This window comes from Psittacula echo, assembly GCF_963264785.1.
Source record: "Psittacula echo genome assembly, chromosome: 3".
In the NCBI taxonomy this organism is placed as follows: Eukaryota; Metazoa; Chordata; class Aves; order Psittaciformes; family Psittacidae; genus Psittacula; species Psittacula echo.
This window is the reverse complement of record NC_137736.1, coordinates 52,038,689-52,059,652: the sequence shown is the minus strand read 5'-3', so window position 1 is coordinate 52,059,652 and position 20,964 is coordinate 52,038,689. Positions and strand designations below refer to the sequence as shown.

Genomic DNA, 20,964 nt, shown 5'->3' with positions numbered 1-20,964 from the left:
TTCTCTTGAAATTGAACATGAACTTACAATAGATGTATGGACAAAGGAACCACAGTCTGACTTCTCCTGGGCTCTGTTTAGTTACCCTTTTGCATATAAATAACCAGAACACAGTTTTCTTTGAAAATATGACAGAAAAATTAAGATAGGATATCCTTTTGTACAACAACTTGAACACTTGCCCCAGAAATCTTTCACCAAGCTAGAGCAAATGTAAACCCTTATGCACTTTGAAATTACTCTTAGCAACAGGCTAGAGTGAAGACTGAAACCTAGCCAGCAAAACCAAACCACTCTGTAGAAATTAGCAGGAGATACACGAAATTATAGACTGTGAGCGTTGGAGATACTCAAGGCCCGGCTGGACAAGCTCCTGTGTGATGTACTCTAGGTTACCCTGCTCTTGCAGGGGGGTTGGACTAGATGATCTTTTGAGGTCCCTTCCAACCCTTGGGATTCTGTGATTCTGTGAACAAGCAAGGTCTTAAAGCCCAATGATGAGGCCCACCTCCGGGAACAAGACTGCTCCTTCAAGGACAATTTATACAAATCTATTTTTAGCATCTTCACTTCTTTGTGCTTGTGCAATGTACGACAAGTTCGAAGACCATCCACTGAAGAAGCCATAGATAGAAGAGGATCAGTATGACATTAAACTACCCATAAAATACAACAGAATCCCAGAAATATTCTGGTTCCTTGGCTTCCATTCAGTGAAGACAGGAAGGATATAGAAAACAGCTTAAATGTGTATATTTTGTTCCTTATATAAAGTTTTTTATTTCATTGTAGATTATGTCTTAAGGAAATAATTAATTCCTTGCTGAGGGATTTCTGTTGCCTTGTAATGGTTCTAAGAAGGAGTGAAATTGAATAAAGCAAGCAGCAACAATTCATAAATTGAGTGTTACTGAGCAAGACCATTTCTGATACTTAGAAACGCATGTATAGCAGCAGTTTCTATTGTAAACATTTGATTGGGATATTTCACAATAGAAATGATAAAACCTTGGTTACCTCCACTTTCACCACCTCTAAGCTATGTTAAACCATATGACAACCCTAATTACTACTAGGAAGTAGACAACCTACTGTCCTCTCACCCCTGGAGGCACACACTCATACTCAGCTCCCAGGCCACCTCACCTACCCATGAGCTGGCCTGGCTGGCTCTTCACTAGTGCTCACACACTCACCCACACTCAGTCCAGCCACTGCCACCACAGATGCACAGAACCCTGTGACCCACAGTCTCATGCCAGGGGCTGGCACTTGCTTTCATTCACTCCAGTCCTTCTGGCCACAGCACACAAGCCCTCGGGCACCTGGACATTTACTCACTCCAGCCACTGGCGTGAACACAGGGGCCTCTGCTCCAGAGTCTGTCACTCTGTTACTGACTGATGGCCCTCAAGCCAAGGGAGGCCACACCTCCAGCCCTGTCTCCTTCTGAAGTAGAACACAACAGAATAGACTAGACTATTTCAGTGGGAAAGGACCTACAATGATCATCTAGTCCAACAGCCTGACCAATTCCGGCCAAAAGTTAAAGCATGTTATTAAGGGCATTGTTCAAATGCCTTTTAAACACTGACAGGCTTGAGGCATCGTTTACCTCTCTAGGAAGACTGTTCCACTGTTCAATTACCACCATTTTGGTTAAGAAATGCTTCCTTATGTCCAGTATAAACCTGCCCTGAAGCAGCTTTGAATCATTCCCGAATGTCCTATCACTGGATCCCAGGGAGAAGAGTTCAGCACCTCCCTTTCCACTTCTCCTCAGGGACTGTAGAGAGCAATGAGGTTACCTCTCAGCCACCTCTCCTCTCCAGCCAAGTCCTCAGTCCGAAGTCCTCAACCACCCCTCACAGGACATTCCTTCCAGCCTTTACAGCAGTTTTGTTTCCCTTCTGTGGATGCATTCAAGGACCTTCACAATCTTCTTATATAGTGAGGCTCAGAACTGCACACAGTATCCAAGCCCACACCAATGCGGAATACAGGGGGATAATCACCTCTTTTGAGCAGCTGGCTATGCTATGTTTGATGCACCCCAGAGCACAATTTTCTGTCTTGGCTTCCAGGACAACATTCCTGACTCCTATTTAACCCGCTGCCTACCAGCACCTCCAAATCCATTTCTGCAGGGCTGCTCTCCAGCCACTCCTCTCCCAGTTCATATTTGTGCCTGTCTTTATACCATCCCAGAAACAGAATCCAGCACGTTAACTTGTTAAATTTTATCCCATTAATCATAGCCCACTGCTCCAATCTATCCAGGCCCTTTTGCAAGGCCTCCTGTCCCTCAAGAGAATCAACAGCACATCCCAGCTTCGTCCCATCTTCAAACTTGCTAATGGCACATTCAACTCCTGCATCTAGATAATTCATAAATATATTGAACAGAACTGGCTCTAGAATTGAGTCCTGAGGAACATCATTGTTAACCAGGCACCAGCTAGATGCAGCCCCACTCACTGCAACCCTCTGAGCTTTGCCCTTCAGCCAGTTCTTCAATCAGTTCACCATGAACCCACTCATCCCACAGTTGCTCCTGGCTGACCCTGGCTCATCACTTGCTGAGCCTGCGGCTGGTGTTGACCCTGTTACTAGTGCTCAGTTCTGCCCATCCTGCACAGGCCCCTTGGGGATGCTCCCCTTGCAGAGGCCATAGCCTGCGATGGGGTAACCCTCAGCCCCTAGCTACCCATCCCCTGGGAGCAGCCAGCCCTCACTGAGCCTGACAGTAGGAGACTGTGCTTTGCGGTCTATAACAACATATTCATTTATTTCTGATTTATAAAAAATATCCTTAGGCTTTGCTCTAGTTAACAAAAGCAGAAAAGCAGAGCAAAATTTCAACAACAAAACGAAGCAAAGATTACCCAAACCAGACAAAACAACACAACATATAAAACCTACCAAAAGGGAAAAAAAATAAAAGCACTGCACAGGATTCTAACATGCGAAAAAGTAAAAAAAAAAAAAAAAACAAACAAAACCAACCAACCAAACAAACAAACAGTACTTAGTGGGTATTAGTCATGTTCCTTAAATGTATTACCATCAGACACTTCAATAACTTTATGATGAATGGGTTTTATAAATACTTATGTAGAAATACAGCATTAAACTAAACATACATTCTGAACAGGAAGCCAAAAGCAAGAATACATTTAGAACATACACATGAAGTTGTTCTGTTACTGCAACTAGCCACTGTGATCCCTGATACCAAAATCAAATGTACATCCTCCTCAGTGGAAGCCATTTCTATACCACAGATGTTTAAACTATAGCAAAGTAAATGTTGGTTACTGGTTAATTCAAATAGATTAAGTTAAAGAGGTGACTGAATGCAAGAAACAGTTATAAAACCAATCAGCCTGATAATTCATTCTGGTGACATAAATACAGCTTGTAAATATAAACCAAAATTAAATTATCATGGGTACCAGCACTGCAGTCTAATTTTAAACATCTGGATTTAACATCAGAAAATACAGGTATCACAAATAATTTTTAAAAGTCTTAGTCAGGTTTTCTTTTGTATTTACACTAATGCTGCCATCATCTGTAATGTGCTACTCCTATCACAACGATATGGTGGATCCTCCTGTAGACAAATGGATACAAGTAGAAGTCTACTTGACCTAAACCTGTCATTGATATTTCCTAAACAATTCATGTAATAGCATCGTCAACCTTCATTTCTATACAGACTTTTTCATAATAGTTTACACTGAAATATTTAAATGGACAAGTTTACATGCACCAAAATGAAAATAGAAAAAATGTAAGATCAGAATAACTACAAAAGGCATTAAGCAACCATCACTTAAACCATGAGACATAACAGTATTCATTCTCTAGTTGCCATCAAAAGTCATTACCAGTGAAAAAGCAAGAGGTCAGTAGTTTTGAAGATGCAGACTACTTATTGCTTGGATTAAATTTCTATCTCAAGTATGGAACACATTGTTTATAGCAGCATCTTCTCAAATGCATAGAAAAACTACTAGATAAACACAAGCTGTAAAAACAGATGAGCCACAGGAATCCTTTTGTCTCCACCACACTTGTGAGTTATGACTGCCTTCTTGTGGTTTCACAGACTTCACTCTTACCACTTCTAAGACTGATCTCAGAGGAGGTCTTATTCTAATTAGCGGATGTTTATATTAATCTGTAAAAGAATCCAGATGAAATAAACTTCACTAAGCAGTAGAAGAAATTAAATACACTGACACTAACTTGAAGATATTAAATATGGAATCTCAACACTAAAGCATATACTTTGGGCCAAATTCTGCACACATTTATTGAGCTTAAATAATCCATAGCTTGTCAACTATTTGTCTGTAGGCTCTATTTCAAAACCTCCACCCTTCCAAAATGCTAATGTGCCTTTTTTGTCAAGTCATAAAGCAGATCTGCTATATGAATGAAAAAATAAGACAATAAAAGTATTTGCTGGCTCAAAGATGTGACATAAATGTAGCCCACTGGGAAATTAACACCAAAAAGAGCAATCCCTATTCTAAAAACGTGATGTTTACTTATCCAAAATATAATATAAATGTACACATACATGACTTACTTTAACAGAGTTTAAAAAAAGACAGTAATAATCCAGGTTTCAGAAACATGTGCATGCTGCTTTTAATGCTGACTTGACTTTATAACTGAAAATTATAGTCCGTATTATTATTCTGTATAATTATAAGATTATCAGTCAGCTGGATGACTCCCAACTTACCACAGGCTGTGCTCGCCTACATTGCCTACCAGCTGATCATTTCAGAATCAACTACAAACACCCCAGGGTATCTTCAGACTAGGAAGCTGTGTGAACCACAGGAATATATCTGTTGACTAAAACAACTGGTGTTGATGGATTTGATGTCTGCACTGCACATATGCCAACTTCACCTTTACCATCAACTAGTTCTAACGTGGTCACTAATGGATGTTAGGTCCCCCAGGATCATCGCTTCCAGTTACGTTCACTCAGAAGAAATTCAATGCATGAACTCTCAGAATGGTCCATGATGTGGAACAGAAGATGACCATGACGGTCAGAAGACTCACTCCAAAACCAAACTCTGATCCACATCTATGTGTAGATGCACCCACAACACTTCTAATCTCCCACAAACACATAAGAATAGTATTTCAGTGCTTTCTACTAGACAAGATTTTCGTCAGAAGCCACACTCAGGGCCATCCAGAACATCATTCCCTTCTGGACTTGCAAAATGCTTAGGGTTCCAGTGTCTCATGTCCTTAAAAAACTAATCACCATGTGTTTTTAGATCACCTAAAGTTCCCATTACAAATAGTCTAAATATAAACTGTATGAACACAGGATACTCCATGCTGGTTGAATCGTCATGGAGTAATTTCTGATTATAAAACTGCTGAATGCATTGTACTACATATGGGCCATGTGATGTTTTACTGTGTTTTCTCCTACTCTGTTCCAGTATGTATGGGAGGGACATCATTATATACTACACCTTTATCTTTGGCAAGAGTATGTTTACATACCTGTCCTTAAAACTTAACAGCTCTTCAGTATCCATGTTATTATGACTTAGCATCAGGCACCATCTAATTTTATGCTCACACTTTTGTACTCAACATACTAATTACTTCCAATATAATTGCATGAAATTCACATGATAAATTTCAGGAACATATTTCCTTTCTCCTTGGCATGTGTTATTAGTTTACAAGATACTAAATATTTCAAGCAGTAGAAGCAGCCATTCCACCACAAGCTGATGGTTACATATACTTTCATTTCCCTTTAAAAGAAAAACAAATAAATTAACACCATGCAGCACTTTTCTCAACAGAAAATATTTGTGACAAATATCCCCCATCTTATTCCAATTGTCCTGATATAGTACCATAAAATTTCTCTCTTCTCTTTAATCTCTGAAAGGCAACAAGCTCAATAATCATCATTGCCAATATAAATACTTTCCTTCAGTATCCCAAGTTTTTTTAGCATTGTAAAAACATGTAGAAAACTGTCATCTCAACAGTAAAAAACAGCACAAATACAATCCTACAGATGACATATGCAGTCTAAAATTTGACTATAATTATACATTTATAGTTCCACAAATCCATTCATATTTAAAGACTTCTATGTGAAAAATCTATTTTAGAAGAATTATTGAAATGCATAGCAAAGCTCTCAAAAGTAACAAGTGTCAAAATTAGCACAGTCCTTGGAGCTTTGACAGTTGTTTAGAACAGTCTTTGGGGATTTTTTTTTTTTTCTTTTTCTGCAGAAGACCTGGCTCACCAAGTGAAGTGCACCTCACCAGACCTGGTATTTCCTAGAAAATGTTTGCAAAAAGGTTCTGTGGTCATTCACAAATTGAAGAACTGTCCAAATTCAAATGACCCTTGGGCTCATTAACAGAACAGCCTGTTTTCAATATGGACAAAGCACTAACACAATATTGTCAAGCACTAACACATACACCCAGTAAGCGTTAATTCAAAAAAAAACACATCAGCCACATGAAAAAGGTTTTCACCACAACAGTTAAAGCAGATTTCAAGAAGTCTTATTTCCCAGACTTACTTTAATTGTTAGTCTTTCCATACATTTGCCTTCATTATAGACACTACAGACAAGATGTAACAGATGCAGTTTAATTAGCCCACAACATCATTGTCTCATCTCTAAAGCACAACCCAACAACAAATCACACCATGCAAGTTAACACTCTTCTCCTCCACTGGTCCCATGGGTTTGGCACTTGACCTGTCCCTTCCCAACCCAGCTCTCACTTCTGCAGAAAGCAAATACACAGGACTGCCACACTGAGCCAATAGTAAAAGACTAGTGGATGCCAGTTGCATACTGGTCAGATATCTCACATCATGCATCTAATTAATGTCCTCCTCCTATTTGTATCACGTAACGAAGAGGAAGTCATGACCCACTTCTGACCAGATCAGTGCTGCTCTCTTTCTCCAGCTCCCAGACCTGTACACCCTACAGACCACATTTTTATTCCTATCCTATTTTAAGGAACAGCAACAGCTCCCAGAACAACAAAGCCTGTAATGACATTGTGTTGACAGTGGATGAAAAACAGGCATCAAGTGAAGGAGCAACACAGAAAGGTGGGTGGGTTTTTCCCTTTCCACTTGAAACTTAACATGCCTGCTAACCCAATCCTAGCTGGGATCCTTTGGCCTTGCAACACCAATACTATATTTCTGAGAGCAAGACATATCCTTTTAATACAGGTTACAATAGATACAATCAATTTCTTCTAGTTTTCTTAGGAGCTTTTCCCAGTTTGTTAAGAACTATAGGCCACAAGAAAGATATATTACACAGGACGATTGCTGCAGCCCAGTCTTCCAGACCATCCTGCACCCTAAGACTGTGAAAGGACAGATGATAGCAAGAAGAAATCAGCATGAAATTCTATTATTTGAGAAAGATAAAAAATATCTATCTTTCTCAACTATTATACAGTTTGAGCTACAGTGATATTAACTGCATCTTTCTACAGTAACAATCTTCAGTGGAAGATTTATGTTACCTCATCATATTGTCATAAAACTGTCCACAAGCATAAAAGCTTTTCATGTGCTGGCTTTCTAGAATACAGTCTGATAACAAGCTAATGAAGATATAAAAAGAAAATAAATCTCTCCACAAGGCAGGACTAAAGCGTTTGTCATTAACACCTTTGGTTAACAAAGATAAAGCTGTTATGCAGAGCAATCATTTCCTGACAGATCCATCACGTTTCAGACCTTTCTGGCATTAGGTGAAGGAGTTAAACATTAAGACAGGTTAATTTGCATTGAAGTTATTAAAAGGTTTGTAACATGAAAGATGCCAAAGATCAGCCTAAACCCCTACACAAACCACAGTATTTTAAAGCCTCCAGTAACGTAAACAATTGGATATGGAATTTTTCATAGAATCATAGGATTCCACTGCAAGGATGACACTGATTCTGAAGCCTAGCATTTTCTTTTATATATTTGATCTATATTAACACCTACAAAAGAAAAATATTTCAATATATATCCTTAAGCTCATAAAATGTGGACAAATGAGGTTAATAACAGTTGTCAACATCTTGTATTATTAGTAGGCTTTTTATATTACCATTTTGTTTCTCTTTCTTAAATCACCTATTTTTGCAGAACTGACAGTATTTTAGTTGTTTTAGCTTTGAAAAGTCTCAGACACTGGTGGCATGCTCCAGGAATTCTACTCCAATTATAATGATTCCTTCCATTTTACCAGCCTTGTCACCTGTGTAAAGCAATTAAGAAAGGCAGTGAAGTGGTTTGTGGTACTACAAATATGTTGATAATATTCAAGTTTCTTTATTATTGGACTAAGGAGCTATGCTTGATTTGGTTTCTCAGTGGGAAAGTCATGGATGAGAACTACTTGATTGAGGCTCGATCTATACCAGATGGATCTACTAGGTATGAGTAAGCATCTCAGGGGCATGAAAAACTGACGTCTGCTCCTATTATTAAGAGGATAAGCCATGCCTATTGAAGAAACTTCGAAGGATGCATTGCAATCCCTAAGGGTGCCTGGATACGTACACTAACAATTAGTAACTGGACAATATCTAATTTTTTTACACAATTATTTATTCACTGTCTTTAGTGGTACTCAACCCTGGTTACATAGAAGTTGCTTCTACCTTCCCTTACCATCTGCAAGAACCCCCTCTAAACCTTAATTTGAAGTCAAGGTGCTTTACATCTGACAAATTACTCACAATTCAGTTTTACTTTGTCCTAATGGCATAGTATCATTTACTGCCACTTTGATTTGTAAAGGATGATGTAAAGATGCAGGAAGATGGTATTTAACAAGCTCAAGTTAATTTTCTTTAAACAGCATACTCAGAATTTTCTTGGGTTTATCTATAAATTCTGAACAGACATTTCTAGCACATTTGCACTGACCTAAGCTTATTTCCATTAAAACCACTGGATACATTATGATCAACTGTAGGAATAGAACCAGGCCAGCTCCAGAAAAATCCTGTATTAAACTATCAATCATATAAATGGAAGAACTGATAAGTATCAGAAGTCTGAAAGATCTCCAGCTAAAGAAAACAACAGAAGATTATACTACATTAATGTGTAAAGTTTTTTGGCTTTAAAACTACCTGTCAGTCATGCTTTCTATCCCAAAACCAAAGACAAGCGGTATATTCTTTAGCAAACCTTCATTCTTTTCTACAATTTGGAAAACGGATGAGTTACATTTAACTTTCAAGGGTAGTCCACATTGCTGCTCTTTTTTCCTGCTTAAGAAAAGGAAGATTTTGGACACAGGAAGGAGGCTTGAAATAATTATTATTTGCTGTTGCACATTTACTGAAACCATAATTACAGCTTTGATGCTGTCCAGTGCTCAAATGTGTATGTGTGCAGTTCCATGATTAAAGTAAATCTTTTATAAGATTAGCTAATGTGCTGCACGTGCAGTGTCAAATTTCCTTCACTGCTTGGTCAATGAAGATCCATTGAACAGAAAATGTATGAAATTTGCCAAAAGACTACTGACTTTCACACTATTTATTCAATTCTTTAACTCAAAGAAAAAAAAAAACAACAATAAACTGCTAGCTGCAAAAATCTACATCATCTTTCCTTATTTATTCTGACAAATAAGTCCCGTAGCTGCTACTAAGTACTATATGAAGAGTGGCATTTACCTCATTAATGGAATTATTTTTACCTCTTTGTGTCAGTTTGTCTAACCCCAAATACTCCTTCCACCTACTGCAGATCCAGACTTACCAACGCTTGGCTAATTCATGATCTCTCCATTCATAGTTTCATGGAAAGAAACCTCAAAACAGAAGAAATACTCAAGCTCTCCTAGTTCCAGTTCCCTTCCCAGAATTGCTAGATGCAAATCAAACATCAATACATTATGCGTTTTTTGTGAGTAGGAAAAATGGTGGTAGGTAACGATGCAATTCATTATTGTTTAGCTGTAGTTACACAGTAATGCAATTTCATTGCTTTCAAAGAAAGCATCTTGAATTACTTTCTATATAGAAACACAAATTCTGGGGAAAAAAAAAGAAAACCAAAAAACAAAAAAACAGGCAGTCATTGTATTAGGACACATTATTATTATTTACTAATACTATTATCAGTCCTTCCTCAGCATTCAACTATTTGCTGCCTTATGTATCTGCTCACACATGTACTAAACTCCAACAAAACCCAAAGTCTTCCACCAAATGAGGTTAAGAAATTAATTTATACTGTCTAGGTCCAAAAATGCCCTGAGGCCTGACTGGAATGCTCCAGTAGTATCAAGAAATCATTAACAGTTAAAAAGCATTATCAGTTAACTACAAATGATGTATAGCCCTAGATCAGCGGCCTAAATCAGAGATGAGAAACCATGACCAGGTATGTGAACTTTGATTACTCGTGATTTTTTTGTTCCTTTTTTTTTTAATTTAGTGCACACATAACTCCCCTAAAAAGTAATTCATAAAAAAGAAAAACAGAATGTCATGGTTTAAGCCCAGCCGGCAACCCAGAACCACGCAGCCGCTTGCTCACTCCCCCCCCTCCTCCCCTCACTCCCAGAAAGATGGGGAGGAGAACTGAAAGAATGTAACTCCCATGGGCTGAGAAAACAACAGTCCAGTAATGAAGGTATAACACAAAACCACTACCACCAATAATAAGGGAAATAACAAGGGAAGAGAATATAACCCCTCACCACCTGCCAACCGATACCCAGCCCAACCCAAGCAGTTATCTAGCCCTTCCCGGTAACTGCCCCCAGTTTATATAGGGGGCATGATGTGCTGCGGTATGGAATACCTCTTTGGCTAATTTGGGTCAGGTGTCCTGTCCCTGCTACCTCCCAGCTTCCCCTCCTCCCTGGCAGAGCATGAGACTCAGAAAGTCCTGGGTCAGCGTAAACATTACTGAGTAGCAACTAAAAACATCCGTGTTGTCAGCGCTGTTCCCAGACTGAAAGTCAAAACCACAGCGCTGCACCAGCTACTAAGAAGGACAAAAATGACTGCTACTGCTGAACCCAGGATAAATATCTATGGCAGCTGGATTGCAACCCACACAGGCAATAAAAACCAAAGTCTTCACTATCTTACCTAAGTTTGCAGTTTGAGTTGTGACCACTTAAGAAATTATAGTGGCAGCAGTTTATCAAACTTCTGACTTGAAAGACATCCTAGACAAGTGCCCAACATACTGCCAGGAGAAGCCACTTCACTTTCTCTACTGTATGGGAATAAAACATGTGCAGTTCCTCTCCCATCACACGACCAAACTTTACTATATATGTGCAATACAGTAAATCCAGCACTTCTGAAAATGCAAAGAATGCATACATAAGATTCAAAGCTTTTCCTGAAGAACTGGGATTACTATTTAGTTCAGAATACATGTAAGTAAATCACAGTATTGACTCACAAGAGCAGGCTGCCATCACTAGAACATATTTCTTGTTCAAAACTCCCCAGAAAGTAAATCTGTAATGTTCAGAGAGCAGGAATTGTTCAGAAATCCAAAGTAGCCCATTCCTTTGCCCCTCTTTTCTCACAATCTATTGGTGGGGTTAAAGTCTTCCAGAAAGACAGAAATGAGGAGCAGGTTGCCACCACTAGGACACATTCAGCCCATAAATTGCCTTCAGACTCCCAAGTTACTTTTAGTAAAGAAATGAATGAAAACAAGCTGAGAAGAAGCCAGCCATAGATCAGCAGCATTACCTGGACAGGCTGCATACTTGAGCATCCCTGGTCTAGAACAAACTTAATGTTTATTTGCTTGTCTTGGTATACATGGACCACAAATTAGCTAGAACTTTGTGGTGAATTTCCTTGGAGGTTTTACCTGTAACTGGGCTTCCCAATGAAGACAGAAGGATTTTCAAACCACATTTTTACTAGCCTACAAAAAAGAAAAATTAACCTTTTTAAATCAAGTAAAACTCTGAGATGTGTCTATTCTCTCTTAACAGCCTTAGTTTCAATTTATTGTGTAACAGTAAAATCTACAGTCCCCTCTAATCCTAGACAATTTCTCTTCCCAGTATTGTGTGCCTGCCGGAGGACCCCTAGCTAAAGCTTTCTCCCTTCTAAGACTCTCTCTCTCTCTTCTTTTGACTCTCCTGCAAGTTCTGGAGCCATGCCTTTCTCAGGAATCTCAGCGGCTTACCAGGAGAGTCACGCCCTTTGCAAGCTTGAGTCAAATCACTTCTGTTTTAAAGGAACATAATGTAACACACAGACCAAGGGAAGAAAAACATGCAGCGCCCATAAAGGTATAATAAGCCTTGTGAAAGCTGCATGTATTTTCCTGTATTACATTTTCACACAACTTTGATGTCATACCTTTCTGAAAGTCTACAGACACTTTGGTGAAAACATGGTTCACAAAAGTGAATGGAAATTTGGTTAAAACTTTGGGCTGGAATTGTTCCCCAAATCAAAATATCTGATACTCTCTTCACAGGATGGATATGATTGTGTGATTCTTTATAAACAGAGATGAAAGGAGCAGTACTCTACATTCCAGTTTAAAGTGTTCATTTACCTTTCAACACCCCCAGTTCTCCAATTTTGTGTCCTGTGATCTCTTGGACATTAAAAGACTAAAAAAAGGGATACAACTAGAGTTGGAATACAAAGTTCACAGCACTCTTTGTTGACAAAGGCTGCATGGACCTAGTGTTAATACATGGACCTGATCCAGCTGAAATCAACAGAAGGCTTTTCATGGACTTCAAAGGTTTTTGAAATATAAGGCCTTATAAGGCTCAGCTGTGGGAAAGGTCAAAAAATTAAGACCCTTGGTGTAAACTCCTAGGCAAGTACCTTTATGGAGCAACACTTACATTTGCTAGGTGCTGAATACTAAATATTAATATGAATGTGTCTTTCTTCTGTGTCATAATCCTGATATTCAGTCATTAATCATCTTTTCAACCTTTGAAAATATGGATGCCAAATAACAACACTTCCTTTTTTGGTTTACAAAATTTGGATACATACTCAAAAGCAGAGAAAGCAAAAATTCACACAGAATAGCCAATGGAGATGCAGACCAGCTTATGAATAATAATCCCCATTTGTAGATGCACACAAATTCAGCAGTCAGTCTCAAGAAGCTTTGCCCTTCCAAAATGACAAATGTTCAGCATGTAGATCAGTCTGGTTTTCAAGCTGTCTCAGAAATGTGCTGAGGTTTTTTTTCTTATAGGACAATTACTAAACCAAACATTTAAATTCAGTTCAGAGGACAACCCATATGCAGACAATGAATAATGTTGTAATAATAATTTTAATACGAACACTACCTAGTATATAACCTTTCACTCTGTAGTAAGAGGATATATATGTTTGAATGAAAAAAGGGTTTATGTTTTACAACTCCCAGTGTTTTTCTTTCAGTTTTCTATGCTCTTCAAAAGCAACATCTCCTTCCCTCCCTGACACACACCTGTGACATTAAAACTATGCTTTGCCAATATTTTCTATACATAAATATCTGCCTCCAAACATTATTAGTAACATTCTTATTGGGTTTACTGTATCTGGTATCAGGAACATTTACCAACTTAACAGCAATTTTATGAACAAGATAGCATGAGGAATTTTCTAAATTGTAAGCATCCACAAGTAAAATGCAAGAAAAGTATCTTGGCAACTCTTCCTGTTCAACACAATTGCTCACCATTTGCTTAGATTTTCATACACTACATTTGATTTGTTTTTAAAACTTACAGCTGTGGCACAGCCAACATTCTAATTTGGGAAAGCAATGATCAAGGTTAAGTTCCCATATCTGAATAATTGAAACTGCTAGAAAACAAAGACCAGGCTCTGTAACTCCTTCACTCATATTAACTGTGCAAGCCTTCACTTGTGTGGAAGAGATTTGAGTTTGGTTATAAGAAAGCAAACATAACTCCCACTGAAATCAGGGTGGTTCATACCATACCAGAATACATCTGCAAAGACGGTGGCTCAATTCCACTACATGGTGAATAATGCAAGTGTTTTCACTAGATGCGACTATCATCATTCAAAACAAACCTTTTATCTTCAAAGTTTTTACATACCAGATCTTTGCACGTCTTGTCCATGACAGCAGATCTCAATAATAAGAGCATACCAAATGCCAGGATAATTCAGATCATACACCATATGAACAATAAAGACATGACTGGGAATTTTAACAAGTTTTGAGAAAAATCAAAGTAATGACAAATGTTTAAATTTGCCTGTGGAAAGAAATTAACAGCAGTGTGATTTTTCAAGACATATGAAAGTCAGAATTATTTAACGCAAAGACTATGTTTGGAAAGGAGAGGAGTACTGAAATGGCAACACAAGCAGATGGTACACAGTTCCTAAGTAGTAACGTGTAGAAAAGATTGTGAACATATCCCAAAAGATCTAAGCAAAGTCAGCTCCTGGGCAGCTTATCCATTGGAACTGAAACATTCTGGGAATAACACACCACATATCTACTACATCTCACTACAGAAGTATTACATATCTTTCCCAAAGATTTCATGAAAGGTAATTTACTGTTTCAGAATTACTCAAGACAGTTACAATAAATGGTTTCTTCATGATCTCCACCTCCTCTAATGCGGAGCACAGAGAGGCACACGCACCCTAGACTTAGAGCCTGGCCTACCACTTTCCAAGCTGGAATCAATTGCAGATTTTTGCAGGTGCAGTCACTTTGGAGTTATAAGCAGTTTGAAGGCAGATGTGCTGGCATCCAGACAACTATAGCTGCCTGACTTGTAAGTAAAGTCTGGTATTGTGTATTTAGAGGTAACCACTTGAACACTATTTACTTGCAGACCTAAAAATCTGAGAACTTTTTACTATTTATTTAAAAGCACTGCCTGTTTTTCCTCAAAAACTTCAGTTGCCCTGGCAGGCAACAATCCACCTAAAAGAGTGAAAGCAACCTCCTACCACCATAAAGTTATCAATCATCTGATAAAACAAGCTTTTTAAAGCCAGCTACTAAACATGCAACATATAGATCTATTAGCTGAAAACAGTATTTTCACTTCTTTTTGAAAAAGAAATTGAGTTAGCCTACTTCATCTAGCTCAGTACTAATTCCTAAGCACTAATTTTTACTACATTACAGTAGCATTTATACTAAACCACACTTACAAGGGGAAATCTCTCAGTAATTTCCCTTCATATAACATGAAACTGGCTTACCACTTGAGCTATGTCTACAATGTACCAAAAGTTTTGACTGTAACTCATGCAACTATTCAAATAAGTTATCTTAGGTATGAAAATACAGAACCCCGAGGTGACCAAGGTCATCCACACACTTGCTGGTATGTTTTTAAACAGTACACATCTTAACGAATTTAAACAATCTCTCAGGAGCCTACTCAAGCATGAACCACAGCTCTGGATCGCACTGTATGTCCCAATGCACCTGGACTTCCCTCTTTAAGAATAAAGAAACAGATTTGCTAAAATTCAATTTACTACTGAAACAAAGCAAACAAACAAAAAGTTAAAACTGCAGTGAGATGTACCAATACCTAAAAATGGGGGGGGCAGAAATCTGAGTTAGCTTAGCATCAGCATTTTGTTTTTAAGGCACTGACAATCATAAATGGTCATATATAAACAAATGTAAAAAGAAAACACAAATAGCAAAAATTAATTTAGAAGGAAGTGCCAATATTTAGCAGGCATTATATATTTAAAATGTAGCTACTCCTCTGTTCCAGTCACTCCTCCATGTCTGGAGCACTAGGTCCAGTGCTAGGCTCCCCATTACACAGAGAGAAATAGACTTAGTGGAGCATGTCCCCAAAGGGATTGCAGCACCTCTCACATGAGAAGAGGCTGAGAGAACTGGGACTGTTTAGCATGGAATAGAAAAGGCTCAGGCAGTTCTCATCAATGTTTGTAAATACCTGATGGGAGGGAGTAAAGAAGATGGAGCCAGACTCTTCTCAGCAGTGCCCCGAAACAGGACAAGAGGCAATGGACAATAACTAAAACACAGGAAATTCCATCGGGAAATAAGAAAACACTTTTTTATTTTCCTCACTGTGAGGGTGGTCTAACAGCAGAACAGGTTGCCAAGAGGTGCTGTCCAGCCTCAACTACTCTGACACTCTTTGAGCATGTGGCTGTGGCCTCTCTCTGTTCCTGTGACTTCATACCACAAAACGCAGCCTGTCAATTTGGCTGGCAACTACCCCCAAATTCTTTCTGCACCATTTTTCCATGCATTCTTCATTCCTGCAGCATGCTCTACCACCCTCTCAGTTTTTGACCCAGTAAATAAGATTGACATCTCCTTTACCCTAGTCAAGTTTCACATACTAAGCAGGAAGACACTTTAGAGGTTCCTATTTATATCCATACCATTTTCAGCAATACAAAAACTTGTGCAATAACTGTGACATCATCATGAGGGTTTTTCATAGGTACTATAAAACTAGATTCACAAATAATCTTTGGATACATCAGATTAGAACTCCTAACTTTCTCCTGTAAATCAGCTAAAACACTGAGAACTGCCTTAGTAGAAAAGTGTTGAGGGGAAGAACGTATTTAATTACATCACTCTTCTTTACAATCTCGGGCCCTAAAACAGTATGCCTTTTTCCACACAGGATTCAGAGTCTTGATGTTTTTTGAGCCAGTCACCTTAGCCCTTCCTTTCACTCCAAACTAGAGGAGGAATCCCCTTCCCATCTTATAAGGGCACCTTATTAACACAGTCATGCTCTGTTAGACAACAGCCAAATGAATACAACACTGATTGTGATACAGGACCATCACATCCACATCTACATCTTCTCCACTGTAGGCAGGTCACTTGGTTTGGCTTTTGGTTGCTGGAAGAACACTCTCACCACCACCATCTGTTTCGGTGATTTACAAAGAATTTTGCCAAAGACAAAGTACAGCAGGAGGAACTCTACTCTGCTCGTCAATGCAGGAGCATGGACGGGTTCCAGGGAATGCTCAGATTACTCACTTATGCATGTTACACAACAGTCTTTGTAAAACCCCATTCTCAACACCCAAACCAGCTGAAAGTGAGTACCCTAAACATTAGGCCAGATTTCATGTTCTCTTTACCTTACTTTTCAGGTCACAGCTCTATAAACACTTCATTCAGTGCTGTCCAGTAGCACTGGACAAATTACATGTTAGGATAAAAATGCTTTCACCGGCCAAAGTCCAAAGCAAGATAAAGTGCAACGCTGCTACTCCAGGAAGGCAGAAGAGATTTGTAGTCCTTTCACTCATAGATTAAATATCATTCTCTCCTGTGAATTAGTGTAATTCATATGTTGTTATATAAAATAAAAAAACACTATGACCCATTCCTTACGGTTTTCTTGTTTTTTCATGAAAGGACTTTCTGCCAGCATGTTCTGTGTGAAACTTCCCAGCCTGCAGATAGCTCATAAAGAGAAATAAACCGTATATATTTCATCAGGCTATAAGACCTATGTGGTACAATAACTCTCATATTGATCCCAAATTTCATTTGGTGTGACCACTGCCTAGATTCTTCAACAATCCCAAAACTGGAAAACTTCCTTGGTCATGGGAATTTCATTGCAAAAAGCAAGCCTCTTTAACAGGTATTCTGAAGATCACAGACTTTAGATTCAGGTAATTAATTCTCACCCACACCAATAGCCTACATAGGAAGGAAGGGGAAAGTGACCTATGCATTGGTTAAAACAATTTCCTACAGAGAATCCACCTTTAAAATAGGCTTGAAATTGCAACCCAAATGCAAGTGGGGTTTGGAGGGGATTTTTTGTTGTTTGTTGCTTTTTTTTAATAAACACTTCTCTTGGCCCTTTCACAAATAACGATGTTAAAGAAAAAAATGCATGAAAACTCCCTGTGGGGGAGAAGAAATTAAAATATCTTGTTAGCATTTTGGAAGTTTGAAAAATATCAATTGGCTTTCAAACAACAGAGCCAGCAGGTACAGAATTAATCCTGATTTCCTGTTCATACTACTCATGTCCTCTAAAAGGTTACTAGTGGTGCAGTTTTAGTACCATGAACTACACGAAATGAGGTCTCTCTGAAGGGTGAGGAAGGCCACCTCCCATGAAGCCCCCAGCTGCTGTCTCCATGACCCCCACCACTGAGGCTGTATCTCAAGCAGGCCTGGGAAATGATGGGGTCAGGCTTCTTTCAATTCTTGTTCTAACCGGGTGACACTGGAGTTCCTTCGTGCTCTAGTTGGGACGAGCTAGTGTTTAGTTCGCTTCAAAGGTTGAATCAGATTACAAGATAAGTGGGCATCTCCGAAATGAAAAGAGCTCCAGAAACTGCTACCGAGTTGAAATGAGAATGGGGAGGGGAAGGGGGGAAGTTCAGAAACAGGGAGAAGAGAAGGTGGATGAAAGGAACATCGTATCCTTTAGCCCTCATGGGATAGCACAGCCCAGACCTACATGTCCTATAGTCTACTGCGTATTGTCAGCCTCTGGTGGGAACACTGGATGTCGGCGGTACTCTAAAACTCTCTTCCTCTCCCTCATTAAAAGACAATGGGAAGCTTAACTTTTATAAAGAACACTTTATCTTCCAAACATTACAGTCTTTCCATGTCTAGCAGTTTAATCCCTGGTAATTTAGATAAATTACCGTGTGCTTCAGCAGGTTGAGGTTAAAACTCTGAGATTTTCAACTGATTACTATAAAACAGCCCGTTATCAAGTCCTTACTGAGTAATTTGCAGCTTATTTCACCCTGGCTAATTAAAATGTAATCACTATTGTTTGGCAATGTGCATTCTGTCAGCAGTTTTACGTAGGAAAAGAAATCTTGCCAAGAAAACACAAAAAGCGCCTTTCACCAGGAATTGGCTTGATCTAAACTGCCTCTTTAGCCACTGAAACTGTAAAACAAGTAAGTTACAACCGCTTGACAACGTAATAAAAAATACTAATCCATTTCCAAGATAATGATTTTAAATTTAATTTTAATGGGTACCCTCCTTCAAGCCATCCAGTGAAAAGGAGTCCACGTTGACAGAGAAAACTCCGCAGCTCCCGGCCCCAGAGGGCAGAGCAGCCCCTTCCCCACCCGTCTGAGGGTGCACCCTGTGTCCTTTTAGCTCAAACCCAGTTAGAGGCACAGAACTCCTCCTGCTGCCGTTGAAACGAACCTGTTAAACTTCATTTTCACACCGACTTCTTGTTTTTAAACCGGGTTATCCGCAAATATCTCTCGAACCTGCTCTTCGTGCCAACACTGAACACTGCTTTATCCGAAACGTTTGCCCGAGTGGTTCCTGTTTCCAGCCGTCAGGAAAGCACACGCAGCGCGCTCTCCACTTGGTCGCCTGCACGCTGCCGAAAGGTGGGGTCATCCCGTTCCCACCGGGCTGGCCAGCCCTTCCTAAGAAGGGACTTAGTGCGGAGGGACGGAGAGGGATGACTGTATAGGAGAGGTTATACGGTTTGGATGGAGTCTGCCGAGTTTAATACTTGCACAATGTAGAACAGGTGGGGAAGGGAAACGAGCAAGGTGAGCGTAGAACTGGAAGTCGGGAAAGGACGGCCAGATACCCGCTGCTGCTACACCGCCTCCTGCACCTCTTCCACGGCGGTCGATTTAGGGCCTCCCTCCCCTTAACTTCATTTTATACACGGCAGGTCTACCGCCACTTCACTCCCATTTCCCCGCTCCCGATAGCCAGAGATGTGTCCCTCCGATTCAGAAAGCAAAGCGTTACTCCCACCCTCATCTCCTAGGAAGTCGGAACCAAGTATTACCCTTTCCCTACCATCGCTCTTGACAAATAAGGTCAAACTTCCCCGCCAGGCTGGTGAAACGAACCGCCCGCAGGCGGCTGAGTGCGACGACCTGCCCGGCCCGTCGGCAGGCGGAGCCCCACGGGATCGCCCAGCACCGCCCGGGAACAAACCGCACCCACGTCCCGGGAGTCCCGCTCTGCGGCCGCCCCGCTCCAGGCATCCCCGGAGGCAGCGGCCGGGGGCCGTTCCGCCGTGCCAGAAGCAGCGGCCGGGAGCGCCAAGCACCTGCAAGGAGCCGGGGCTCAGCGATGCCCGGGACTCAGCCCTCCCGCCTGGAGGGCAACTGACAGGAGTGTGGCGGGGTGCGGCGTGCCGGGAGCCCCTCGATCCGCCGCCCAGCCATGCATAGAGCCTGCCCGTCACCCTCACACACCGGCGGGTCCTGGAGCTGCCGCGGGGCCGTGCCCACCTGCCCGCCGCCGCCGCCTCCGGGTGCCTGCTCTAAGTTAGCCAAGCAGCGCCCTGGCCCTCACCGTCCTTTCTGTCCTGAGCCTGCGCCGGTGTCGACACCGGGGCACCCTCAGCCACCCGCCGTGCGGTCCGGGCGGCGGCGATGCGCCCCAGCGTGGCGCCATGCCCCTACCTGGAAATGCTTGAAGAAGGCGGAGATGCGGGTAATTTGGAGGCTCAGGCACCTGGAGGTGCATCTGGCGGTGGAGAAAGCCTCGTCCTGCCTGCGGGCGGCTGCGCCGGCTCCCGGCCCGTCGGGGCTGCCGCAGGCGGCCGTTACCCAGAGGAGCAGGGCGACGGTCGCGCCGGGCACCCTCCGCACCATCGCTCCGCGGGAGAAGCGGGCGCTGCAAAGGGCGGTAGGCACCGGGGTAAGCTCACTCTCGGCGGGCTGGTGCCGGGCTACGCTGGGGGCAGACAGCTCCGCGCCGCAGAAACTACACAAGAAAGTTCAATCATTCAACTCTCCTCACCCCCGCCCTCTCCCGCCCGCCCCGGCCCACAGCCCTCCCCCGCCCGGCGGCGGGCGGGCCGAGGCTGACAGCGCCCGCGCCATTGGCTGCGCCTAGCGCCAGGGCCGGGGCGGGCGGGACCTGTGGCCGCGGGCAGGTCGGCCCGGCGGG

At 41.2% G+C, this 20,964-nt stretch overlaps 1 protein-coding gene across 1 annotated transcript in view; it reads right to left on the bottom strand.

Annotated features, from left to right (window-relative positions):
• Positions 1-20,666, bottom strand: part of ANOS1 (anosmin 1) — a gene marked incomplete at both ends in the record, with an annotated part of 135,291 nt that extends 114,625 nt beyond the window's left edge. Inside the window, one exon of the mRNA XM_080614071.1 lies at positions 20,475-20,666. Within this exon, the coding sequence (XP_080470197.1) occupies positions 20,475-20,666 (192 nt within the window). The remainder of the gene's footprint in view (positions 1-20,474) is intronic.
• Positions 20,667-20,964: the final 298 nt, after the last annotated feature.